The sequence below is a fragment of the Varanus komodoensis genome, unplaced genomic scaffold (genome assembly GCF_004798865.1).
Source record: "Varanus komodoensis strain SLA01 unplaced genomic scaffold, ASM479886v1 scaffold8, whole genome shotgun sequence".
Taxonomy (NCBI): domain Eukaryota; kingdom Metazoa; phylum Chordata; class Lepidosauria; order Squamata; family Varanidae; genus Varanus; species Varanus komodoensis.
In genome coordinates this window covers 31,644,908-31,672,462 of record NW_025336481.1, presented here as the reverse complement: position 1 = coordinate 31,672,462, position 27,555 = coordinate 31,644,908, and the positions used below count along the sequence as shown (strand labels likewise).

At 39.7% G+C, this 27,555-nt stretch overlaps 1 protein-coding gene across 4 annotated transcripts in view; it reads right to left on the bottom strand.

The window, feature by feature from the left end:
• Positions 1-26,844, bottom strand: part of SNX25 (sorting nexin 25) — a 53,540-nt gene extending 26,696 nt beyond the window's left edge. For 2 of the 4 annotated variants that reach the window (XR_006417104.1, XM_044455234.1), the window contains exons 1-6: positions 26,099-26,844; positions 16,330-16,414; positions 12,631-12,847; positions 9,076-9,248; positions 6,237-6,423; positions 3,755-3,825 (exon numbers count right to left, since the gene is read on the bottom strand). Coding sequence is in view for 3 of the 4 variants with exons in the window: in XM_044455234.1 (XP_044311169.1) it covers positions 3,755-3,825; positions 6,237-6,423; positions 9,076-9,248; positions 12,631-12,847; positions 16,330-16,414; positions 26,099-26,584 (1,219 nt within the window). In the remaining variant the exon portion in view is untranslated. Of the gene's footprint in view, positions 1-3,754; positions 3,826-6,236; positions 6,424-9,075; positions 9,249-12,630; positions 12,848-16,329; positions 16,415-25,395; positions 25,401-26,098 lie in introns of those variants that run through there. The other 2 variants (XM_044455235.1, XM_044455236.1) reach the window with 2 other exon arrangements.
• Between the last annotated feature and the right edge of the window lie 711 nt (positions 26,845-27,555).

The window sequence follows — 27,555 nt, the reverse complement described above, 5'->3', positions numbered from 1 at the left end:
GCGTCATATCTTTTTGCCTTTTGGTACTGTCCATGGGGTTTTCATGGCAAAGATACTGGAGTGGGTTGCCATTTCCTTCTCCAGTGGATCACTATACAATAATGTGGACTCCTGGACTGTCCCTACACTTTATGATCTTTCCTAGTTCCTTCAATGATGCCCTTTCAAGTCTCAACCTTCTCCTACATTCTTGGCTGCAGTCTCCATTTGAATTTATAACTGAGCTATGGAACGTCTTCACAATTCCTTCATTGCTGACCTTAAACTTGTGTAATTCTTTTGTAGTCATGATTTTTGTTCAGCTGCCATCTTACTTTTGCATTTTCTTCTTTCACTCTCATCAGAAGTTGTTTCAATTCATAGCTGCTTTCTGACCAAATGGTATCATCTGCATATCTTAAAATAGTAATATACCTTCCACCAATTTTTGCTCCTTCCTCTGATTCTAATCCAACTTTCCTTATGATATGATCTGCACACAGGTTGAACAGATAAGGAGATAAAATATACCTTTGCCTGACACCTGGAGGAAACCATCCTGTTTCTCCATATTCTGTTCTAACAGTATCTTCTTGCCTATGATGCAATCAAGTGCTGTATCGCACCTGTTTCTTTCAGAAACACCCACAGTGTCTTGTGATGTAGTCAAAGGCTTTGATGCAGTCCAAAAAAGCACAGAATGATCTCCTGAAATTCTTTGGTGCAGTCCAACAGCCATTACTCCTCTTAAAAAAAAAAAATCACACCAGCTGCAAAGTCAGCTATGACATGTCTTCATCAACTCTGTCACCATGCAGATTTGTCCAAACAGGTAATTTGGGGGGGGGGGGGGATAACCAGTTTTACCACATGCTAAAACTTCAGATTTTATTCCACAGAGTTGAGTAAAACTAAAACATGTATCTAAACTTGTTCAAAAGAAGAAAAGCCCCCTCCATCTACCATTCTGAGTCCAACTTAAGCTGTAAACCAACCAGTCGTAGCAAACAAATACAATAAACCAACAAAATTTTCCTTTAGGCATCACCACACAACGAGAACTTAGAAATACCCTTCCTCTAGACTCTGAAAATAACTTTCCATTTTGCTAGACTCTTTCTAGTGAATACAAAGATACAAAGTTCCCCATTCCCTTTACAGAAAAAATAACAAAAAACCTTTCTGAATCATCTAAACTCCCTGAAATTGAGCAAAGTTAATAAAAAAGCCGAGCTGCAGAACCTCTGTACTTAATTTTAGTCAATACTAACAAAGGCAAAGGAAAAGATAAACAGCACTAAATTATGCTGGCAACCAGTGGATGCATACATTCAACTGATTTTTAAATGTAGGCCTATACAGCTTCTGTATCCTCTTTGCTTATTAATTTGTGAAACAGTATTTCCAGTAAACTAACTTGTTTATCTGAAAGGCATCAATACTTAGCTCTATAAGGAAGTTTACTACAAACATTGTTTCAATTTTTCCTTCATACTGTTTCAAAACAGACCTTCGTATTTTATAAAAAAAAACAAATAAACAACCTATGTAAAGGCATTATTTTACAATGGTTACAAAAACTGAAGTATATAACCAAACTGGAACAGCAACTTAGACACACATCTAAAGTCAACAAAAGGGCTCACAAGGGAACAAGCATTCTACTTTAGGATGTTACCATGTCATTTATGTATGACATGGTTTGTTACTCATGGTTTGTTACACTGTTATTTACTAATATTGCTAATAGCAGATTACTATACTTAGCACAATAGACTGCCAGTGGGTAGATCATACAACACAAAAAGCAGAGCTTTTTCCAAACCACAAAAAATGACAGATACATGAGGTAAGCCAAAAGGCATGGAAAAAGTACTCCTTGCAAACAAAGAAACAACCATCTGAGTAAAGTAGAAATGAAGCATTTGAAGCAAAAGTGTAATGGAAGAAGCAATATTTAGAAAGCTGGAATGGTAGATGAAAGTGAATTCTTTACTGTTGCAGAAAGCCAAAAGATAAAAGGGGCACATTTTCTGTCAACCTTCATTGTACTTGTAACAAAAAATACGTTACTTAAACCCAAGTACTTTCTCAAATGCCTGCATGCTGACAAATGATGACATCAAAGCAAACATGCTCACATTTTGGAATGCACCACATTTCAAACAGAAGAAAGAGGCAAGTAATATCACATATTGATCTCCCCGCTGCATTTTGCCATGTGATCTCCCTTAAGAATAGCATAGCTGGAAATGTTGATGAAATCCACAATGTTTACAAATAAGTTTGAATTTCTAAGAACCTGACAGACCAGCTTCTTTGAAGTTGTGCTGTTTCCGTGTACTTATGTACCATTTTGGGAGTATTTTCTGAAATTATCACAATTTTAGGCATAGGAAAATGTGGAAAATAAAAAGAGCCACCAAAGTGTGCATTTTTCCCATAGGCTACAGTGTGAACAATCTCATTTTGAGGGAATTTGCATACGAATTGCAAACGATACGACTGCAATTTTTTGGGAGTGTGGATTTCAATTTATATAACTGTGTATGAATGTATTTGCACAAATTCTGATTTAGTTAACAAGTGGTCAGGAGAATGAAAGACACTGAACAACCTGCAAAACATAAAGAGAATGGATCTTGTTCTGTCCATACATACACAGATAAAACCAAAGAGTAGCCAACCTTTATCCAAGCCACGCCAGAAATCCTGAGTTAGGTGCATCTTAAAATACTTCTCTTACAGGTTCAAATCCTTTGCTAAGTTTCACTCAAAATATCAACAACACAATTAATTCTGAACAATTTAACAGGTTTAACAGCACAATTAATTCTGAACAATTTAAAACCAACATAATACTCAACAGAAAGCACGTACAACACCTCTCTGATACTGCATGATAAACACACATGTGCACAATTATTGCTACCTAGTACAGAATCTGGCATTCAGAGACTCTCAGGTCTTTGATAAGCCAGCAAGTTTAAACTATCCTTGCTGCTAATCAAAACCTTGGTAGACAGGGTACAGAAGTGAGTAGAAAACTGAATGGCAGCAAAGAAGAGTTACAGTAGTCTAAAAGTATGACACATATGCCCTGCATAGTTCTAGACTTTATTTTTTGTTTTCTCCACCTCCAGCTGCTCACCCCAGCACCCTTACCCTAACCCATCCTTTGTGCATTACCTGACCATAACCAACAGCAAGTTCTTTGACATTTGAAATGTGGATTTCCATAGTGCTAATATGAGTATACAGAAGTCATTTTTTTAAAAGGTCAGTGACAGCCAGCACTGTTCCCACCATTAATAAGTGGCCCTCTACAAATATGCTGAACTGGGCAAGAAGTGGGTTTATATAAACCCATATATATATGGCCCAACCCACTGTATCTCAACTTTATAAAAGAAGAAGTGAACTGCTGACCACCCCCACCCCCCAACATGACTTATAATATCCATTCGTAAAGTCACATTGGTTTCAAAAGTTGATTGCATGCAGGGCAGGGGTGCTGTTTGAGTAAAGCATATTGGACTGAAAAACCCCATTTGGCAGTCCTTTTGGTCCCTTGTCTAATATAAAGCTTTAAAAATCTTGCCAAGTTTACACTAGACTACAGAATGCTGCAACCAGAAATGAGTCGCTTAAATTATCATACTAATAAACATGAAGACACCAACTTCATACTCAGTATTTGTCTAGAAATGGCCATACACAGAATTTAGTGACAACTTGCTAGGGTTTAAACAAGTTTTGAAAAGAGTCAACATACCTTTTTGCCGTTTCAACTGTGGAAAGCTGCTGATGGTGGTTGCTTGAACTATTTCCACTACAATCTGATACCTAGTTATAAAATAAAAGAAAAAGTCAGGTTTCTGTGATTTTTCTTCAGTGGCTGTATATGATTAGTTATAAGTAATCACTGAAGAAAAAAACTGTTTTCGGGGACAATGGCAAGCCTTCTGTTCAAAGAATTTGGTTTTATGTGATATCAAGGAAAGGCTGTTTTCCATTTGCTATAACAGTGTTAATATGGTAGTCCTGTTTCCTAAACTAATATGCTGCAGATTTCCTTCAGTAGTTTCACACGTCAAGGATGGATAATTGCAAAAATTACAACTTTCAATCTATCAAAAATAGTACTAGCAAGTTTCAAAAACTTTCAAAGTTTTCTGGAAAAGCCATCACGTATACAATAATAATCAAAGTATTAAACGGGCTGCTAAGATGAGGAGTGCCATAGTCATTGAGAAGTTCCTCTTTTGCACCACAGTGAAATGTATCTCTGAAAGTGATGGTACTGAGAGAAGGGCCTCCCCTTAGGATCTTAAAATCATGTCAGGCTCATACAGGAGAAAGCTCTAATCAATGCCCTGACTGCTTCACTGCTTACACTATCCCGAAAAATCAGAGATCTTGTATGCTTCTCCTCCATGGGAGCAGATGCTCCGGAACAACTGTGTCAATCCCCCAGGTCATTTTTCCATTCCAGGGACCAACCAGGACTTTTCTTGCTGAGGTCATAGGAAAATTTGGAAGAGCCATCTAGATCCATCAGTCTCTTGGGATGGATCTTCCTAATCAGTCTGCTGTCCCTGAAGAGGCTCTGAGCCCCTCAAATCTAAACCCCAAGATTTCTCCAAGATGACAGAATTATAGAAAGTTCCTCCACATCTAGATCACCATCATCTTACCTAATGCAGAAAACTAGGCCCAAGGCATGTTCTGGTCCCATTAGTGGGGCCAGACACACCACTGGAACAGACTCGTGGTTGTCATGTATGCCATTAAGTCCTAAGACACTTCAAACAAGGTGCCCTCATCATATACGTTTAAGTCTCCCCAGCACATGCTGAGAAGACCAGAGCTCCAAGACCGCCCCAGCTAGCACAGGAAGGCAGACTATTGGGCAGCAAAGCAGGCAGCACACCACCAGAAACTTTATCCTGTCCTGAATGCCCAAATATAGGTAGCCCTAAAAATGTCCATCTGTAAGCAGAAATGTTCTCTGCAAGCATTACAAAAAATGATTACAGAGCCCTAAAGAAAGCTGATTAAAAAAACAGTTGTCTCCAGAGTAACAACTTAGCTTTCAGTTGAGGAAAACAGCTGAAATAATGCTATTAAAGCAATAAACCCCACATTTATTTACATTGAGGCAGTACCTATTTACCTTATTTATGCTGTCTGCAACTCTGCTTTACTGGCAAAATATGGATCAAAAACAATGAGCTAGCTGAGTAACAAAATAATTTAACTCAGTCACCCAGAGCACTCTTCCACAGAAAACACAATTTCATTCTTATCTTTTGTTCTGTTACATTTACCCAGTCCCTTGTGTTCCAGTTCAACATATTAGCATGCAAACAGCTTAGGAGCAACGCAAACAGGAACTGACACAAATTCTACAATGCCACACCACTTATCTCCAGATTTTTCCCTTGCTTTTATCCTTTCATCTGACCTATACTTCTTTCCACAGATAAGGGATCATGTTTCCTGAAAGTTCCACAGTGTTTGGGCTGAACAAATGAGTAATAACCAAATGATACTTGCACAGAACCTTAACATTTTGCATTCAGAATATATGTACCCGCAATGATAGCAGTGCCACGACCCAGTCAGTGAAGCTGGTACTCAAGGTCCCCTCAATATCCCAAGCCTTCATCATTATAAGAAAGTCAATGGATATTTCAAATGATGTCTCTCCAAACATTCTACTATTTGCAGATTCCTCACTAAAATCCCATGAAAATCATAATGAAGGATCGCTAAAATCTAGCTGGAAAACAGAACTTTCATGCAAGTCCCTGAAACACAGCCACCTCCACTGAAAGTACAACCCAAAGAAACTAAAAAAAAACCCCATTCTGAAGTATCCAGCAATATTCTAAGCAATTTTTCAGTCCTTTTAACTATGAACAGTCCACAGCTGAGGGCAGTCATGAAATACAACCACTCTGGTTAGCAAAAATAACAGATAAACGCCCCAGGAGCCTGGCCTGCTCCCACGTGGTCAGTAAACAAAGCCTCCTGCCTCCAGATCCTGAATTGCAGGAAGTCTGGGCTGGAGAACGCACATTTCAAGGCAGGTTGCTGGTACACCCATCCAGTCTGTCCTCAACAATATGCATGCCTTAAACACCGAGATTTATCTCCTCGCGGATTCTTGACTTTGATGCCTGCACTCCCATCTCATCAAATGCCAGGGGAAATATTTTGGGATGAGTGCCCTTTGGGTTAACATAAGATACCTTAGCTGTTTGAGGAATTCAACATCAGAGCTGCTATTAATAAGCTTGATGAATTCTTCATAAGAAGGAGCATATGTGTAGGCTCTTTTGTGTTGTTCATTCACATGCTCTCTGTACTCCATCTGGGCAAGCAACATTTGGTTGATGTAGTTTGGATCACTCAGCAGTTCTACCATGGGTTTCAGTACTGAAGTTAGAACACAAAAGAAAAGAACAGATTGGAGAAAGCTATCTTTGCATTGAAGAGGATCAACCTGACATTTGGATAAAAATTAACCATACCTCAATATTGCCTTCATTTACACAATTTCTTTTTATAGCCTAATTCTGTTAATCTTTACTTGGAAGCAAGTTCCACAGTGTTCAACGGGAATTATTCCAAATATGTGTTTGGGACTGCTGCTTTACCAGCCCTAACACAGTCAGAGGTGACACGCAACCTTAAAAGTTTATACTTAACAGGAGTTTGGAAATTCAGTCCATTAAAACATTGTTGTTCCATGCTTACTAAACATTTCCTATAAACTGCAAAAGTGGGCAGCAAGCTTTAAACAAGCTGATTGACTGACTAAAGCTTGAGCTGATTGGTAAGGTCACATTTTAGAGCAGCAGGGCTGCAAATTAGAATATATTTGTATATTTTATGTACTTCCTTTAGCCTGTCGACTGACAGGAAATGGCCACAGGTTTAATGGCATGAGCATATGATTTTCATTTATAAAATAGCCTAGGTTCAACACCTCACATTTTCATTTCAAGGTGTGCTGCTTGCTTAAAACCATGGAACACTGTTGTCATTCGGGGTAGACCATTTGAGTACCAATGTACCAATGATCTGACTCGGTATAAAATAGCTTCCAATACTCCTGCAATAACATTGAGTGAAAGAGGAAGAGGAAGTCATAGCTGCACTACACCATAAAGGATATCTGGTCAAATATGATTTTTCCTCCCACAATACAGACATTTCCATCGATGAATCTGAGAAGAATGGCCACATTACCAAAAAAAGGATTTACAACATCCTGGAGACTAACAGGTTTATTGTGGCTTTTCTTTGAGACAGCTATGTACCTTCTGAGTGAGGCTGTCTTTGTCTACAATGTCACCATAATCCTCTTTCCATGAAGGTTTCTCCATGGCATATGTCAATACATTCTACAACTTTTTTAAGGGTCCATGTTCTAGACCCAGTGAACATCAAGTTTGCCCGCACACCAAGTTCAGAATAATAGTCTATCAAACCTCTAAAGAACAATTAGATTCAGTAAAGACTTCTCTGATCTTACATTCATGCTTGTTGTGTTCTGCATTTCTTAAAGTAATAAACAAAGTCAGTGCCAGTATAAGTGGTTAGGAAGTCTCATTTAATGTTATGAACTTCTGACTACTAGAACAGTGGGGTGAATTTTTTGTTCATGAACACCGATTGTTCATGATACATCTGGTTGAAAGATGGTCAGTAGTTTTAGATTTTTAGTGAAGAATAAAATGGAACAGTTACTAAATGACTTATAGGAGAGAGAGGAGGAGCAAAACTGAGAGAGGAGAGAGGAGGAGAGAAAACTGAACCCTAACGCCTTTAAATTACAGCACGTGAGTTCATGTGTTCCAGTGTAATGTTCACATACATGCCCGTGCTCACAGAATGCAACAGACATTGTCTCCACCCATGTTATTTGCCTTTTTCTGCACTGAACAGAGTTGCAGAGAGACTGGGACCCCAGCCACGCCATGTCTCATCTGTCTGCAGAGCTCCATAGGTAGGACTGTGACAGTGGAAACACAGAAAAAGGTAGACAAACTGATAGAACCTACTGGTAATGGAAGAAAAGAATACTGCTCAGCAGCAAAGACCAGAGTCAAATTAAAGGAGCGTTTGTATCTTAGTTAAGGGCACCTTATTAGCTTAGTTAAGGACATCTGAAATCCATAATTCTTAAAGATTTCCAAAAAAATATTTTTTCATTAATTTCCAATATTCATCAATACATAAAGCACTGGAAGTAAAGATGTTGCCAAATTTCCATGAACAGAGCTTAATACTTCACCCTTGTAATTATGACATAAGTTAGATAATCAATCACCATAAAAATGAACCACATAAGGAACTATATTATCTAACAAAATGTGATTTACAAAAGACAGATGCCCTCATGCTTCAACAAACTGCAAAATCTGTTGCAATTTTCCTATTTGCCAAGATCCCTGGGTCTTTGAAAGATCAATGTTTTCTTCTTAATAATGAGATATTTAAAATAAGCTTTTGCTAATTATTAAAGTATTTTAAATTTAATGAGGGTACTATTCATTCTTGCACCAATGCGTGAAATCCCAGTAAACCTTCTATAAGGCTAGCTTATTGCCTATCCTTCTTGTGATAAAATGCAACAAATATCCCTAAACGAGAAGTTGAAATCTTTTATAACCCAGTTCAGCATGTGTCCAACTGCACAACTTTGTAAGGTAGGCATATTGGAGAGACAGTGAAGATTTTGGCAGTTGCTTAAATAGCAAGACTGATACAGCCAAATCTATGAAGGTGCATTTTTCCTTTTCCTTTCCTTGTTGAAACTTGCAACAAAAATAAATTCTAAAAACACAACAATACAGTGGCATCAGAGTATACCTTCAGCAGACACCCTTGAACAATCCAGTTCTGCATCACAATGATAATTTCTTAACAGGGAAAAAAGCTTCCTGTGTATGTATTATATGTAGCTTACATAGCATTACATTTTAAGGGCAAGTTTTCTGACTAATTTAATCTATGTACTGGTATTATCATCACCAGCACAGGAGCTGCGCAAATGTTTAACTACTGCTTAATCATAGTTACCTTTTGATGCTAGTATTTCTGCAAGCACTATGCGCAAACTCAGAGACCGGGCATCCTTCGAGGGCAGGAGACAGTACACCAGAATTTGGGAACATGCTTGCAGGAATCTTGCTTCTTCCTCAGGGTTCCTCAAACAAGGGTGCAGTAAAAATGGTCGTGGTTGTTCTTCCAGTCTACAAAAGAACAGCACAAATGTAGCCATCTTCGAGTCATTGTTACTTTAAAATAAATTCATAATAGAAGAAAATCATGTATGCATAAAAATGTGTGAAAATGCATTGCCTTTTAACATGAAAAATCATTTCTTTGTAAAGCTGAGGTTCCTGTGCTTCCCCCTTCACTCTCATCCACTGTTGTGGATTGTTCATGAAGTTTGCTTTTTTGGGTAAAATTAGAGTTCAGTGCAAAATTAGATTGCACCATGGTCAATCAAAACCTAGCCATTCATTATTAAATTGCTCTCTGCTAAATTCTGTATTTAAATACATTAAATTTATTTAAATACATATTTATTCCATAACATCTGAGGATTGTGCTAACCAATGGATCTCTGGGCAATTCACAAAATCTAACTTTAAGACGTGGCTTAGATACAAGACAGTAAAAGCAGAAAAATGTCAACACTTATCACAGTCTTGCAAATAGCTACTTGCCAGGTTGCCTGTGTCTAGTAAAAACTGCTCCCAAACGTTTTATGCATTAAACAATCCAATATATATAAGAAGAAACTGTAGGTTAATTAACCTACAATTTGTCACTGTGATGTCTGAACCAAGTCATTTCCTGAGTGGAAAATCCACACACTTCCAACTTCAGTCTACCATAGCTGTGTTTAAAAGTGGTGAACTTCTGCACTGTTGATCCAGGTGAGAGCATAAAGAGCTGTTTTGAAAGACTTCTAGACCACATATTTATGTAGAAAGGAGGGTGACAGATAAAAGAAAAAGAAACACCAGCATTTCGCTCAGGAACATAAGAAGGAGCCTTTTCAAAGTGAATCGTTGTAACCTATTCCTTTAACAGCAGTTTTTCAGTAAATATATAAAGCCCTCAGGCCCATTCTGATTCTTCATCGTTTTGACCATGTAATGGTCATGCAAGCTGAACAAGACATAAATCTGAAATATGTTTTCCACAGCAATAAATCTATATGACATTTTACATAGAATATTCACCAACATCCAAGGGAAAACAAATGGGTGAATATGGCTCTCAGTACCTAAGCATCTTGCAAAAGAATTAGAACATTAGAACATGCATGAACTGCTAGAAATGTTTATGAAGTGAAAGACGGTCCAATTTATGTTGTTAGCATGAAAATAAAGAACCTGCAGATAATGGATGGTTCCCTCTTTTAAATTTGCTAAGGCAAGATGGCCTAGGAAGCATATCAGGTTATTTCAGGGGGTTTTTAATACATGATTTTTGACATGCCTTGATATATTTGCAAAGAAAAAATCCTCTAATGTTCTTCATATTTACCACTTCCTTCTTTTAAAATGAGTTTACTGCAATTTGGAGAGGGAAAATTAAGAAAGAAAATAGTAAGTTTCTTTTCTCTACAGATTTTGATGTCTTACAGCAATTTATAAAGCTGGGTGGCGAGATTTGCTCAATGGAAGAGCCAAATATGGTAAATGTCAGATGCTTGAGAGCTAAAAGAAGGTGCCTGTGGGAAAAGAAGGTGCCTGTGGGAAGCAGCACCAGGGGGCAATGAGCGGCAAGCAGGTACCTGGAGCAGCAAGCAGCCAAATAAACTCAAAGAACCACATACGGCTCATGAGCCTTGCTTTGGCCACCCCTGTTATAAGGCCTTTGGAATATTAACAACAAATCAGCACCTGGAAATTAATTTTCTGAAAAGGCATATAAACTATACCGAATGCTTGACTAGGAAAGACTTCTGTAGACTGCCAGAGAGTTAAAAAAATGTAATGCAACAAGTGGGGGCAGGCTGGGGGAGAGCCAATACCATATTACCTTTGTAGAAATGAAGAAGCATCCATGATTTTCCTTCTGCTTAAAATCTGTGTTAAGAACATTTAATTTGGGAAAGAAAACTTCACAGATACTGCCAAAGGAGTGCAAAAGTAATCTGATATATCCTTGACCTCTCAGTAAAAATATGTATATTAATTCTATGAGTGCCAATTCAAGAGTATATTAGGTACAAGACAAAAGCACTGCAAATTACATAAAGCAGCAGTCCTTATGGCAGCCTCAGTAAGGTTTTTGTCTAATGCAATTGCAACAAATGAACATCTACCACCTATAACCCTGGCGTCCACTTTGCTTGTCCTTTTGGAGCTTTGTATATCCCCATACCAGGATATGAAGCGGCATATCAATCTTGTAATATAAATAAAAAGGTGCACAGACATATTTTTTCTAGTCAGACGGATGTTAAGATCTTTCTGTCATTTAATTCTTATGTCTTTATGATTGTTTGGATTTGTATTGCCTTAATAGTTGTACTTCTTTTTATTGAAGCATGGTGCAGCAATATTTCAGATAAACATGTTTAAAAGGGAAACATACAGCCAGGGACCTTCAAGGACAAGCAGAGAGTTAAACTCAGTTTTCATGATAGACGTCCAAAACATGATCCTCTACAACACAGAGATTCTCATAACAGCTATACAGCTATCACTGATCCTACTCAATAGCTATCTTGGCAGGAAAAAGGGAGCTCTGAGATCATAGGAGGGCAATCTCCAGCTCACAGACCTTCTAGCCCATGATGGTTGCCCATCCAGCTCATCTAGACTTTGGCTCACTCCACTGGGGCCCCCCTAATCTTCCCAAGCCCCACTGCCTTTTCCTAAGGACTTTGAGAGGAAGCAAGCAGAAGGACCTCCCATCTATAATAGAAGATAGCAAGAGGATTCCTCACACATGCCAGAGGGCTTCAGTTCCTAATGCAAGAGAAGAGGACAACAGTTATCCATGTCTAAAAATAAATAAGCAGCACTGTTCTTTTTCCAAGAGTCATTTTGTGGCAACTTCCTTTGCCTATATTTAATCAACGTCTTCACTCACAACACAAAAAGGATTGGCAAAATGTGCTGTTTATAGTAAAGTATTGAGACAATATACCAACTTCTCACCATATTCATTTAAATGAGCCTAGCCAGAGATCTGCTCTTGCTGATCAGTGGTGAAGCTCTGATCTCACCAAAGTCACAGTTATGAGAGATGACAGTGGTCTCCACACACACAAATGACAACTTTTTGCACATCAACACAAGCAACACAGAATTTATGTGACAATTCGGTAAGAGAAGGCCTATATGGCCTGACAAGAGAACAGGATGAGGCCTACAATCCTGCCTATCTCTTCGGTGTTTTCTGGCTGGATAAACTAGATTCAAGTCAGCAACAAGGCACAGAGACAGATACAAGTTGTCTGTGTCTTTGACTGGTCAGTATTGCTATAGTTGTTGTTTGTCTTGTCCTAAACAGTCTTTGCAATTTCAGTACAGTTTTAGAAACAAGTGGTAGAAAAGTCTTGTAATTAAACTAAAATAGATACATAATGAGAGAATGCAGTATTACCTGGAATTGGCTGTTTTAAGGTCACAGAAGTGGGTGAACAAAACTTTCACTACATCATTGCAGACAACTTTAACTACATCAATGTGACTGAGCCTGTGTCGCAACTGCTTAGCAACTTCCCAGAAGTCTTCTGATAGCAGGTGGTACAGCTGCCCCTCGTCTCTGCTGAGGTTCCCATACCAAGACAAAACATAATCTCTGTAGCTGTAGTCAAACACTGAAACAAAAACAATACCAAAGATGAAGTTGCAGCATCCTGTCTGGACCCTTACAAACAGGCAAAGCAATGCACAATTAGTATCCAAAAAGCCTACCTCCTTTATATTCTCCCTTTCCAGAAATAAGAACACAATGCTACAATGCAAGAAATTTGATCTAAGAAAACTAGGAGGAGTCAACAAGGAAAGCTTGTAATGGAATAATCCTATCTATATGTAGTCAGAAAAGAGCCCTACAACTCCCAGCATGCCCGAGCTATGACTTTTATGGAGATTTTTTCTTTTTTTATTTTGCCAGAAAAGGTTAAGGATTGCACCCTAAGTCGATTTGCTTACTCAACCACCTGAAGAATTCCAAATGACATTCCCATTACATGGGAGCCACTATTCCATGGTAATAGAACAGCCAAGGTGTGGTGTTAGGGCAGATGATGCAGCCACCTTGCAAAGCTAAATTAAAAAAAAAACCAATCTAGTCAGCACTTAGATCACAAACCTCCTAGGGATGCTACACAGGTGGAATATAAATATATGTACTGAATAGAGTATCCAAGTAGTCCCCAGCTCATATTTATGCATCTGTTGCAAGAAAAAAGTAGGGCCAACCTAATTCTTAAATGCATCCTGTCTGGAAGCTGGGAATATTCTTCCACCTATCTGCACCTCAACACAACCACTGCAACAGAAAGAGCTGGCCAGAAAGTAAGGATCACAGCAGCTGTTAATAGAAAATGTCTGTAACATCACCATTGTGAGCAATGCAAGTCTCTTCTTATGCTGCCATTTTGTGACTCTGAAGTATTCCAGTTTCCTTTTTCAGAAGAAATCCTTCATAAAGCACTTCAGTAGCAAAGAGGAATAACTTAGACCAACAAAGCTACTCCTTACCACTGCCTTTGCAAGTCAGTATTAATTTATACATAGATGTTCACTAAGCCACTTTTATCAGGTGGTAACCAAACATAAGCCATGTCTCCACTGTTTTCCAATGAAATGGTCTGGATTTTGCTTATACAATAATTAATTTTAGGCTACACAAGCCATATTATATTAGATGTATGCACATTAAGTATATATCAACACTGTATTTTCTTTGCAGATGAAGGCATGTGCTGTTTAAACTAGCAGCCACAAATTCTGGCACAAGCAATCAAATCAAATCAATAAAGTGAACTAAGTCTGTCATCTACAGTGCTTGTCCTAATTGCCTGCTTGCCTATCTCATGGGGAAACAATAGCTGCAGAAAGTGGAACTACTCTTGATGATTTTGGGGACCAATATCATTTTTCTATAGACAAAAAGACAAATGCTCCCTAGTAGTACAGAGGGAACAACATAAAAAGAGTAAAAAAAGAAAAATAAGAGAAAGCTCTAAATGGGCAATGAGGAGTGGCCGCCTTGTTCAGTTTCATCAAGGCCGCTGCTGTTTATTTATTAAAGTATCAACAGTCCACTTTCCCACAGTTTTTAAATGATCCAACAATGCAGTAAAGGCAATAAAACAATGAACATGTTTTTCTTGTTTTAAAAATCACACTAGAGACAATGCAATTAAAAATACATCTCTGGGCAATGACACGTCACCACAGCTAGGACAAAACCCTCAGCAAACACTTAAACTGATGCCTGCAGATAAGTAAAGAGGGAAATGAGCAAATCTTCTGGTATAGGGAGTTCCCTTCCATGCATCTCAGCCAACCTCACCTCTGATAACCGCGGATGGCAGAAAAGCTGCCCCAGCAATCAAAGCATATAGGTAGGTCCATGAGGAATTTATTATTGATTTTCTATACTGCCCAATATCTGAAGTTCACTGGGTAGTTCACAAAAATTTCTTGAACAATGAAACAGAATAAAAATCCATATACAATAAAACACAGTATACAAATTCAAGTGCACAAATATGAAACCATTAAACAAAAACAGTTTAAACATCTAAAACAAATTAAATAAAACTAGAACAACTGATATGTCCCATCACACTATACATGCCATTGAGCACCTGAGAATACAGGAAACTATCCTTTAACTCTCCTGGGCTCAAATCAGTCCAACCATTACAGGTCACACACCACTACGCCTGGATTGGCAGTCCTATTGACCAAGAACAGCATTAGTTTCTAGCTCAGACAGAGTCTACTGAAGCCCTGGCACCATCTCCTATTACTACAAACAGTCTTTCAGGGGAGTTTTCCACATGCTTTGGGAGGATGAAAAAAATCAAGACTGAATAGCACCCTATTCTATCAGTGGAATTCCATTTCCAGAAGTCTGGATCCACCCCTGTCTACTGTAGCCAATGACAGCACATTATTAGCATCCCACTTCTCTGTACAACTTGAAGTACTTGGAGGCAAGTTCCTACATTTGTTTGTTTTATAAATATATTACGCTTACAGTGGAATATTGAAAACTTTCTCATGAAGTAACTAGCTACTGTCTAGTGATTTCCAATGTGGTACCTGCTGATGTCACTGCACCTATAAGGTGCCCACAATGTGACTGTCGCTCCTTAAAGAAACGTATGGAGCTATTCCTCATAAGCTTGTATAGGAAATGAAAACGGTCCTTGCCAAAAAATTGACTGGGGGTCAGAGAACAAAGACTCTTGGGGCTACAGTTCTTGGAAGGGGATACACTTCATCTCCCTCCAGTTAATTTTTGGCAAGGGACTTTGCCCTATACCAAAAGGCAAAATTGCTCCATTAAGTTATATGAGAATGGAGAAAGTATGTCCTAAGAGAAAAGAGAAGAAAGGTAAAGGGGGAAAAAGGGACCAGAGAAAGAAAAAGAGCCATAAGAAAGAACAGACAGGGGAAGGGGGTGGGGGAGAGGATCCAGAAAAAGAGAGAGAGAAAAGGGGGTGGGGAACAGCAGCCAGAAAAAGAGAAGGAAGCAAGGAAAGAAAGAGGACCCAAAGAGAGAAAAGGAAAAAGAGAGGGCTCTTCTACATGAGGCATTATTGGATGCTCCCAATTTTCATCATCCTACCAGAGCCTCTCCCAAGTTTTCTAGACATTTTCGTTACATTTTTTTTAGAGCAAGGGAAGTCTGATATTTTCCTATATGGCATCATTATTCATTACACAGGCCTAGTGCATTTTTGAAATTCACCTCTATATCACAGTTCCACCTTGTATTGTGTAATGGAATGTAGAGGAACATGCAGAAGGCCAAACAGAAAAACTCCAGGAGGAAAAAAATTACTATGAAAGGTGCTGTAATCCTTGAACAAAGGGGAAAAAAGCAGCCTTGGTAAAGCCACTGGGTGACATGCCTTCATGTACAGAAGGCTGGAGGAAGAAGAGCCAGAACAAGTGGGAGAAAGAGAGGGCAGGAAGATAGAGAGACAAGAGTGGGTAACACGCAAACACACGGAGAGACTGTAGAGGATTGGGGCAGTCAATCTGCAGTAGTGTCAAGGGCATTCACAAACATATTGGAGACTGCTAAAATTAGATGATCTTAAAAGAGACCTACCTTCTTTCAGAGCTTTATCCATGTTATGAGAAATCATCACTCTCCTTGACTGGACAGGTTCCTGCGCATTTCCAGATACAAAATTCTGAATAAAAGAAAGATAAACACACACATGCCTAAGACATGGATGAACACTGCATATGGGGAAAGGGAGATTTGATTACTAAATCCAGCATAATCCATCCTTGTTTGAGACACCTAGCCAAGCTATTACAAACAACCTGTCAATGGGAATTTTCTTTCAAAGCTTGTGTTGCCAAAAATCCTGGTCAGTATTCAACTCCAAAGTTCTTCAATCTCAACAAGCAACTTGAAAATACTTAAAATTATTTATCATTTAGATATAAGCATATCACTGAAACTGAAAGGGCCAAGATATTTCATAACCTAAAGATGTAAAGAGTGGAGCTGCTTATCTCATATATTAAGTGCCAAGCAGGAGCAGAGTCAATTGTCATGGTACACAACAGGAAAATACCACCATATATTTGTTGAAGTCATGGAAACCAACATTTCATATGTTGAAAGCATGCCAAGAAAATCAGCACCTCTAGAAGCCCTTCCTGTACTTCATGCTTTGGGTAAATAAATGCATATCTGAACAGACCACACATCTTCCCTCAAAGCTGAGTTTCTGTTTAAGGAAACCCTCATTTTCCAAAAACTGAATGAGCAACAGGAGAATTTACTTGTTCCCCGGCTAACATATGTACCTAGTAGTGTGAAGTATAAGACTACTCCCAAAAAGATATATTTAAAGCTTGCCCCATCCACATGCCTGCAGGCAAGGAACCAGGTATGTACATATGCATACACACACACACATACAAATAAAGTGACTCTTTAATCAAAAGCTTGCATTCTGCTCTCATATGACCCTTTCCCCAGGATACCTCTGAGTTACTGTTTGATGTAATTTGGGAGATCTGTGAATGTGATTACAGTTGTTTGTCTCCTTGTTTTAAATGAATAACAGACACTGGAGAAAAAGGGGGGTGTACAAATTGGATTAAGGCAATGGTGCTGGGGGTTAACTCTTTCACCCATGCCATTTTCCCAGTTAAAATCCCCACTCACAGTAGCCTTAACTGAGGGAGAGGAGGGAAAGAGTCACAAAAGCACAGCCTGCAGGTGGATAACAGGATATATACAGGTTTCAGAAAGCAATCAGAAGACAGAAACAATTTCCGAACACACAAACTAAGGTCATTTCATATGTGATGACAGTAACAGGTATGTACTATAAGGATACCAGGAGCTGCCTTAGATTGAATAAATTAATGGATTGTTCTGGGCTAGATGATACTTGGTAATCAGGAAGCAGCCCTACAAGGTATCAAGCCACTATCAGAGCCAGGGAGGCATAGGGGTTAGAGTGTTGGTCTGGGACTTGGAAGATCCAGGTTCTGGTCTCTGCTTGGCCATGGAATTCACAGGGAGATTCTGGACCAGTCACAGACTATCACCTAATCTATCTTATATGATTGTTAAAATAGAAAGAACTTTGTAAACTGCCTTGGCTTCCTTCTCACAAGAAGAAATGAAGGGTGTAAATGCAATGTAATAATTATAACATCTCCTTTCCAAGGCTGAAATCCTAAATATTCTTATAAAGGAGACAATCACATAGAATTCAATTGGCCTTACTTCTGAGCAAAAGTCCTTAGGATTACATGCTACAAAGGCAATTGAATTTGGGACATTCGACACGTAACACTGGTTCATGGTGGATATGCCCATTGAATCATCTTGTGAATGTACCTGCCAGGGACCAAATTACATTGGGGGTATGATCCTTTCCCTTGGTTGTAATTCTGCCTGGGACCTTCTACATGCAAAGCAAGGGCTGCTTTACCAAGGCAAATCTTTTTATAGCCATTCTAAGTTAGGGACTGCTACCTACCACATTTGTTAATGAACGGAAGAGGCTGTTTTATCCTGTTTGACTATTATTTCATCTAGCTCAGTATTGTCCACTCCAACTGGAAATGGCTATGCAAAGTCTCATACAAAGACTTCTGAGCAAAGAAAAAGGATAATAAAAACAATAGAGGGTTAAAAAGCTTTGGGAGATAAAAAAGCCAATGGAAATGAAATAATATCAAAGGTACTTCTTTAGGGACAGCATTCCACTGAGTAAACCCTTTCTCTTATAAGTGCCCTCTGTATCTCAGTTGGTCAAAGCAAGACCATTAATATCTTAGTGTACAGACTGACACATGTAGAGACAAGAGGTCCTTCAGGCAATCTACTCCTAAGCCATGAAGACTTTTAAAATAAAACTAAGTCACACCACTGGGTTATGGCTATTCTCTAAAGCTTTCACAGACAGCTAGCATAAGCAATAAAACCAGTTCATGCAGATTTATCCATCCTCTTGGTTCTTCTCAAACAATGTGAGAAAAAAATAAAACCTACTTCCCATGGTCAAAACTAGGTATGATTTCTATGATGCCATGAGGGAAAAAATGGCAAGAGGCCAAGGATAAACAACATAATGAACTTGAACACTGCAAAAGGAAAGCTCTTCTTCAACTTTGGGACACAGATTAAAGACCAAGTTTCACAAAAAGCAGTATACAATGAGTCATATGTGCTTAATGTTTGATATTGCAACAATTAATATTATCACAAGAGAATACAACTATGTCTGGATGTCCATTAATGTCAGATGTAACTTTGGTAATGAAGAGTTATTGCTTCTAATATTGTTTTAGTATCTCTTATCCAAGCTTTAATTTAAGAACAAAATTCACAACTGCTACTAAAGTAGCTCCCTGAATAAAGCTCCCAGCTGTTCCACTTTTCAAGCAAATCCAAACAGGAAGCTTCTAATTAACCATTGTTTTCTGTTTCAGCTAAACTGGGAAGCCATGATTACCAGCTTCAATATAAGCCAGGATATTAAACACAGTTTGAAGTTAGTTTAATTTTATAGTTTGTTCCAAGGCCGCTAATTATAGTTTCTGGTTCAGGCAAAATAGCTAATCCCTCAAAGCAAAAAGTGAAGGAGTTGTATGTTAGGGCAAAAGACTCATTTGATCAAAGTTTATTAAGGTAACCTTATCATCTGAATACATCTTATATATCAGATTTGTGTGTGTGTGTGCAGAAGGGGATCATTTGCACACCTTATCACCTAATCTTGGCTAACCTGGCAACATATCTGAGGTGTTACATTTTTAAAGCTAATTGACATCTAAATCAGGAATGTTTATAGCTACTAACAAGGCTCCCTGTAACAAGTGAAGATTGTGCAATCAGATAGAAAAGATTATACAGATGTTAATTGCAGTTATTTTAAACCCATGTATAAGTGAGCTTTGTTAAAAATGTTTGTATCTCCTCTGTAGGCTTCTGTATTTTGTTCAACAACTTTGAGGGAGACATAAGAGTATTAACATGGTTAAATTAGCCACTCTGCTGTAACAATATTCCTAGGCTACTGAACTATAGAAAAACACAACCTCTGAACTCTACAAAACCTCAGTGCAACCCAAGATAGACACTCTTCTATCGTACCTTTATCTCAAGAAAGGACCCCAAAATGAACAATTCTTGGCAGATCCTTCTATGGGTAGGTCAGGTCTGCCCAAAACTACTGCTAGAAAACTCCATTTAAAGGCAGTGTGGCATTAAACCTTCCGTCTTTACATGACCTAGAAGCATATCCATGCAGTTGCTAGGTAACTGCTAATTCCTCCTCACACACATCCTCCCCACATATTTAAAAGTTATTAGCATCATTCACAAGTCTGTCAATGTGAAAAACTGTCTAGGACACATGGCCATCATTAATAAACTTTTAGGTCTCCCCACCCCTGCATTAATTCCATGTTCAGATAACCACATAACTCTCTGAACAAAACAAAACAAAAAGATACTTTAGGCAAGTCTCCTGTATAAATTGGCCATGGCACAATAACCATCTAATTCTATGTACTCTAAATGACATTCAGAGCCAATATTTCAGATAATTAAAACTATTCTAGATTTTAGAACCCAGAGATAGCAATGTTGGTGTCCTGAAAACAAAATAAGGATAGGGTCTTTTAACAGTTACTAACATAGGTTTTGCAATTATCAATCTTTAGTTCCAAGAACTTTATGATCCACTGCTTGCCATGCCTTCCCAGAAAGTATATGTGCTTATATTACTTAATATTTATCCTATTTAGGAATATATATTTTGGTAAATTGGTAAATCTATTGGTAAATTATTTCATTAAGTAGCATGCAGTAGCAAACAATGAGACTGATGGGGAGAGAGGAGATCAAAAGAGGAAGAGCCAGACAGCCAGCTGAAGCTGAACAAATGACATCTAGCATTTCTATACACAAAAGCAACAGGGCATTCATTTGTTTTCTTCTATGCTATCCTAAACACAGTAAAATTGTAAAAAAAAAAAAAAAGGAAAAATATAAAAGGAAGTCCAGGGCTATTTTCCAGCAACCCCAGACCACCTAAGCATGCACATACAAACAAACATATTTATTTTACTCTTGAGAAAAATGTGGGTGTTGTAAGACAGCAGCATTTTCCTTCTGTGTAGGACAGCACACTGGACTTGGGAATAAGAAGCAGAAATTGGAATTTTTATTAGATCCAAGAGCACTGCAATAACTTGCTCAGGAAAAAAAAATGTTACTGCCCCACAGCCATCATATCTTGTTCAGATGACCTGCAGCTTCCAGGTCTTGCTCAGAAAAAAACAGGAAATGACTCACAGCCACCAAATCTTAGGAAAAGTTGGGTTCCTAACAGCAGCAACACTCTTACAGTCATTTTAATTGCCTGCCAGCCCATCTCTTGAACAATTAAAGTGGCCTGGCTTCTTTCTTTCTACTACTTCCTTCTAACTCTGTTCTGCTTAGCAAGGTGGCTTCTTCCCCCATCCAACTCCCTGCCCACTGATAGGAGCACTGTTAAATTCACCTCAGGCAGGCTTCCCCAATTCCTTCTACCTATTCTGCAATGGGGAAGCTGTTCTGTGCTCAGGTGTCCCCTGCATGCACAAGCAAACAAAGACAATGGAGTTGGGCAGGGGAAAATACTCAGTAACAGCAGCTGGCAGCCAAGTGGATACTACACATGGCTTGAGTTGCTAGGCAACACGCCTCAATCCAAATCTTGACACAGGTGGGGGGCAAAGGGTTGAGTGTTCATTGCCCCTCCAACCCAAGAATGCCAGATATCCTTGGCAGATTTAAATTTATTAAAATAAATGAAAACAAATGTGGTCTACTTTTCTGGTCAAGATACTCTGCTCCATTTGCCCACCATAAAACTTACTGCAAAGAAATTACTCAAAAAAGCCGGTTTATTTTCAACTACAACATAAATGCACTCCCCCAACAAACAAACAAACAAAAACCCAATAGCATACTTGTCTAGTAAAGGCAGACAGATGGATAAAAGGAAAATGGGGAGGGTGTTTGAGAAGAAAATAGGTATGCATGCTATCAAAAGAAAGCAGAAAGCACACATTTATAAGTCAAGTGCTACAAAAGAAGTAGGCATCTGTAGAAGCAGTTGTGACAAATCAGTTGGTCTGCATCTCTACCCTGAAAGGTAATACAAGCTTCAAGACACCTTTTTTTGTCTATATTTCTAAGAGGTAGCACCACCACCACTCATAGCTTAACTCTTATGTAATATGAATAATCAACCACTTGTTACCTGTAACTGAACATTAATATTAAATAACTCATTCCCTAGATTCTTGAAAAGTCTGCAAAGGATTTAATTCTATTAGCTAATACTTCATTACCAAAACAGGAAACATCATTCCAAGGTTACCTGCCTACAAGCAATCAAGAAATTACTCCCCATCTGAGAATGTTATCAGGAGACAGAATCCAAACCAGAAGGACAAGGAAGATTCATTCCTGAAAACTAGAAGCTAAAAGGTATGCTGGGCCATTATGTAAAGATAACAGTTATCAGGAACTACACAGTAGGTCTCACTTTAGAATGAAACTGATCCCATTACTAAAGGCCGATTAGCAGTTTAAGTGTACAAACCAGTAAGGACACAAAACTATAGAATAGCCATGGGCAGTCTTCAACAAGAAACCACAGTATGGCTTGTGGACTACAACCAAAGACACATGAGCCATAATTTTTTTTTGAGAACAGTAAGTGGGCTTATTTGCAATGCTGTTCTACAAACCTAGCAACTAGATCATAAAAATATAATGAAGATATATGTCCAATTAGACTATATTAATACATGATAGGTTAGTTTTAATAATTCAGTGTGTAAAACAGTCCACATGATTGCTGTTTGCGGCTGTCTGTGCATGGACCTTTTTCAGGCAAATTCTGCACAGAATCCATTCAAGAGCTTTTGACTGCATATGTTCCTTTGGTGGCAAACTAAAATCTTTGTGATCTTTATCAGTTTGGATGTGATCAGTTGAATCAAATCAAGGAGTTCAACATAACAAAATATATTGTTAGTAAAGAGGCCTGGAGCCTGACATCATTACTGATTCTGTCTACATGTAACATGGTTCTCCTTCAGATGTTGCAAACTAAACTGTAGAACAAGGCATAGTTTACAGTATGTAAAGAGTTAAAAGTATTTGGAATTTCTCCAGATTTATTTGTATCTGTATGTAAAAGGAAGGAAATAAATCAAGCTATATGCTGATTTCTTTGTAAGGAAGGAAATAAATCAGGCTATATGCTTGATAAGAATAACAGTTGGCACACATTCATTTTGTCTGGTGTATAAACAATAGGTGCGGAACAAATACACATGTCTGCTTTACTTGTCATATCCAGGTTTTTTCTGGGCTCCCAATAGCTGGCTGGTTACAGCCAATGTATCTGACGAGCCAATCGTAATGAGCCATTCCTGGAAAAAAAAAAAAGGCAGACTACAAAGCAAGGAGGTCACAATAATTGGATCTTAGCCATTACTATCTATGGAGACTTACCAGACTGCAGCTCAGATAAGTAACTATCGACACTAACCCAGTATAGCCCATAGTACGACTTGTATTTTGTGTACTCAACAGCAATTACTTAGTTCAAGACAAGAAAGGCTCTCCTGACTTCTGCATTATACTCTTTTAGTGTGAGGGAACAGCTTCATATTTGCCTTGGTGTTTTAGTCTTTCAGTTTCTGTTACTTTAAATCTGTTGCTGAGGGAACTTTGGCTATTTGGCTACAATAAAGAAATAAAATATTTTCTCATTCAGTTAGTTTTTAAAATGGCCCTACAAGTTCAGTTTCTATTTGTCCATCAGGTTGAATAATTCTCAGCAAATATTTATCTATCATGTTTCACACTGACATTTCTCCTATGGATGCAGTGTCTCTGTACAAGGAGTACATAGGCCAGGAGTAGAGAACCTACTTCAACTCGGGGACCAAATTCAATTAAAGGGAGGCTCTCGTGGGTGCATCCCTCTTAGAGCAGGCATTTCAACCCCGTGAATGAGGAAGAACTGCATAAAATTTGGGAGAAAGCGAGCAGAGCAGAGGAAGAAGGCAATGGCATCTAATGAACGCAGGTGGGTCAGACTGGAATCCAAGGAAGGCCAGATTTGGCTCCCAGGCCTGAAATTCCTTAACCATGGCATAGGCCCCAGGTGGCCAGACTTGCTCAATGGAAGAGCCACGTCAGGTAAATGTTAGATGTTTGAGAGAGGCAAGCAAGCACCTGCAGGTGACAGTGACAGGTTGCGAGTGACAAGCAAGTACTCATGGGTGGTGGCAGTAAGTGGTGAGCTGCAAAATTAATTCATCAAGAGCTGCATGTGACTTGCAAGCCTCAATTTGGACACCCCTAGCATAGGCCATGATGTACTGCAAATGTGCATCTAGTTTGTCATGTGTTACAATGTGCACACACCTTTTCCTAAACAGTCAAAACATACATGTAAGAAAACTCTAATAATGAAGCAGGTGAATACATCATTTTTGCAGACAACTTAGATGCATTGTTTTCAGCAGATATGATATCCTAAAACATGCAGATGACCAGCTGACTTCATGGTATGTATCAATGGTTGATTTATTTGCATTTTAGAAAAAGAATACCTTCCCTAAACATAAAATATTTGCATCAAAATAAATCGACTGAAGAAAATGTTCAACAAGGCCCCCTGCAGCTCTACAATTCTAAAGTGGTCTATGTGCTTAATTTGATCCACATCAACTGAATATACTTCCCAGTAAATGCATTTTGAGTTGAGATGTCATATTAAATAAAAGGAGGAAGAGAAGAAGTAATTTGGACTTACAAGGTATGAAATCTTGAAGAATCTGTGAAAAACACATCCACATGGGAGCTTGTCCAGGTCTGTTATGCTAATTCAACAGAATCAGCACCTACAAACTGACTGTGCTGATCCAAGTGCTGATTTTCACTAATCCTCCCACCCATGAAAGATTTGTGTATTTTAGCAGGTTCACTATGGCCTGGTACACATTTGAAGGGCTAGATCCATGTCTGGATTATACATTTCAGCCTGCAGATGACAGAATCCTCCATTGAAACAAAAATCCCTTTGTAAAGAGAATCAAATGTCCAACAAAAAGTGTGTGTCTACGTCTGTAAATGAAGGGAGTTGTGTGATACATGTTGAACATTTTTGCATAGATGTACATTCTAACACATAAACTCCCACCTCTAGTGGCACATTCTACAGAAAGTTTACCACTTTGGTGAAAACTAAGACCAGACTGCAGAATGTCATCACAATCCCTTGCAACCTGTTTCTTCCCTCTGGTGCTACTTCTTGCCCTTCTAATTTTAGGCTTAAGTGCTGAAACCAAAAAGAGAAAAGCTTCAGCAAATCAGTGCAGAGAGAGCCCAAACATGTTGATGACTGAGAAACCAAATGACATCTGCCATGGCAAATATATGTTACCAAATGCCAACCCAAGTGCCAATTTCACTGCCTTTTAATTGTACCCCAATCACCAGTGCTTTAGGTGGCCCATGTCATCCTTCCTTTTCATACAGCCAGCTTTGATATAAGGAGCTGATTCTTACTGAAACCCTACTTAAATTAAACAATTGAACAAGGAGGTGTTAAAAGTTGAGAACCTTAGATGTTTCTGTATTTTATTCACAAGCAGATACTATTTAAGTATTACCTTAAAGCCATGCAGATCAAAAAATGGCCAACTAATGCTACTGAACTGAACCAGCACTTTTTAATCTTACTTGGAACAATTTACCAGTATTGCATTTTCTAGTCTGAAACAATCCTTTGAGATATTGGACAGTGCAGCCAAAATAACTAAAGCAGCTGCACTGTCACTGTACAGGCCATGCTGTGAGATCCCCATCATTCAACAGGAAGATAAAATTAAGTACCAAGCTGCTAAGCATACACATGTACACCCCAAGCAGGAAGAATTCTCTCCCTTTATTCCTCTGAATGCACCAGATATAAGGGAGAAGTCAACCTGATCGTTGTTTTACTTGATAAAAGGAGATCCTGAAACATAAGCAATAGCTGAGAGCAATAGCTAAAAAAAATCCCTGCACTCTAAACCCAGAAGCATGGAAGACCCTAGCTCCGATTCCGACGTTGTGAGGAAATCATACTCTTTATAAGCGCAGAGGCATTTCATTCTACACAGCCAAACACTTGAAGGAAGGCTGAGGACAGCTGAGTTTTAACCATTTTTAAAGCCAATGAACACATTCCAAGCGTTTGAAATGGAGGAGGTAATAAACGCTTTCGAAGCTGACTGGGGGAGTTGTGTCGGAGGTAAAGCTCTGGTTGGGAGAACTCTCTTACCACGGCAGTTCGCAATAAAGGAGCGATGTTTTCCCTTCCCGAATAGCGGCTGTTCCAAGCAGCTCGGAAATCCGGTGGGGCTCTGAGGCGGCCGCGGCTCTGGCTGACCAGAGCAAGCAAGGTGCCGAGCAAGAAGGCGCTGGCGGCGCATACCAGGTAAAGGACGAGCCGGAGCAGGAGCAAGGCCGAGCACAGCTGCCCGCCGGCCTCTTCCTCCTCCTCTTCCTGCTGCTGACCCAGATGGAAGAGGGGCACAGCCAGCAACAGTAGCCCCAGACCGAGAGCCAGCATGGAACGGGACAAGCCGCGAGCCCTCGCCGCCGCCTCCTCTTCGTCCTCCTCGCCGTCGCTCTCGGCCGCTGCCGCTGGGACGCTGCTGCTCTTGCAGGACTCGCTGCCGCCAGGACTGTGCGCTCCGGCGGCGCCTGCTGAATCCGGCTGCCCGCTGCCGCTGCTGGAAGAGGTGTTAGCAGTGTCGGGGAACATGCTGCTCCAGGGGCCGCCGGAAACCAGCACATTTCCCGCCCTGGGGGCCCCTTTGCACGGTCTCCTCTCCCCCGTCCACGACGACGTCGACCCTCCTTGTTCTCGGACTCAAGGCACCGCACCAGCAAAGGCCGGCCGGGCTCATGCCCGGGCTCCGGGGAGGAAGCGATCAAGCCACTTCCCTCCGCTGCACCGTGAACAGAAGCCGCGGTTGCTACTGCTGCCCCTGAGACCGGCGTTGGCGCTCCGGCTCCTCACATCACACCCGAGAGCCAGCAGAGGCCCCGCTGAGCCTGTTTGCGCGCAGGAGGGGAGGAGGAGGCGCCTGAATGACAGCGGCTGCTGGAAACCGGGCCACGTGCGTTCCGGCGGGCAGGGCGGGGCCAGCCTCTGAAAAGGCTGCGGCTCTGACCCGTTCTTTCCTTCCCTTGGCTGACTGTCCTGTCAATCTTAGTGCTAAGCGGCGAAGCCGCTCAGGGCTCTCGGGGTTGCTTCTCAAAAAGCGCTCCCCCTAGTGGAATTCTGAATTCTCCGGCTATTACCGCTCAATGAGGCCGCTAATAGTGATAACATTGCCAATAATGCGAAAAGCTTACAAATGCCGTAGTTGCACTGTGGCGATTTTCTACAACAACTGTGCAATCGAACCCTACACAGGGTCCTTAGTAAGTGTGCATAAATAGGATTGCAGCCCATGACATGATCGTACAGATATAATCCATACAAATGTCTAAGGAAGCCCCATCAAGTACACTGGGCTTCTTTGATGATTAAATATAAATTTACTGCTGAATAGAACTGAGTGGGAATTAAGCCTTGCAGTGTCCCAGTGCAGATTTCCGCAAGTTTATTTCTAATGTCCCAATGCCTTCAATGAGCCTTAACTTCCAGTAAGTGTGCATAAAAACATACACGGCAATTCCTGATGGTTGGCCTGCCACAACTCATTTCAAAAAGATAAAGAATGGAGT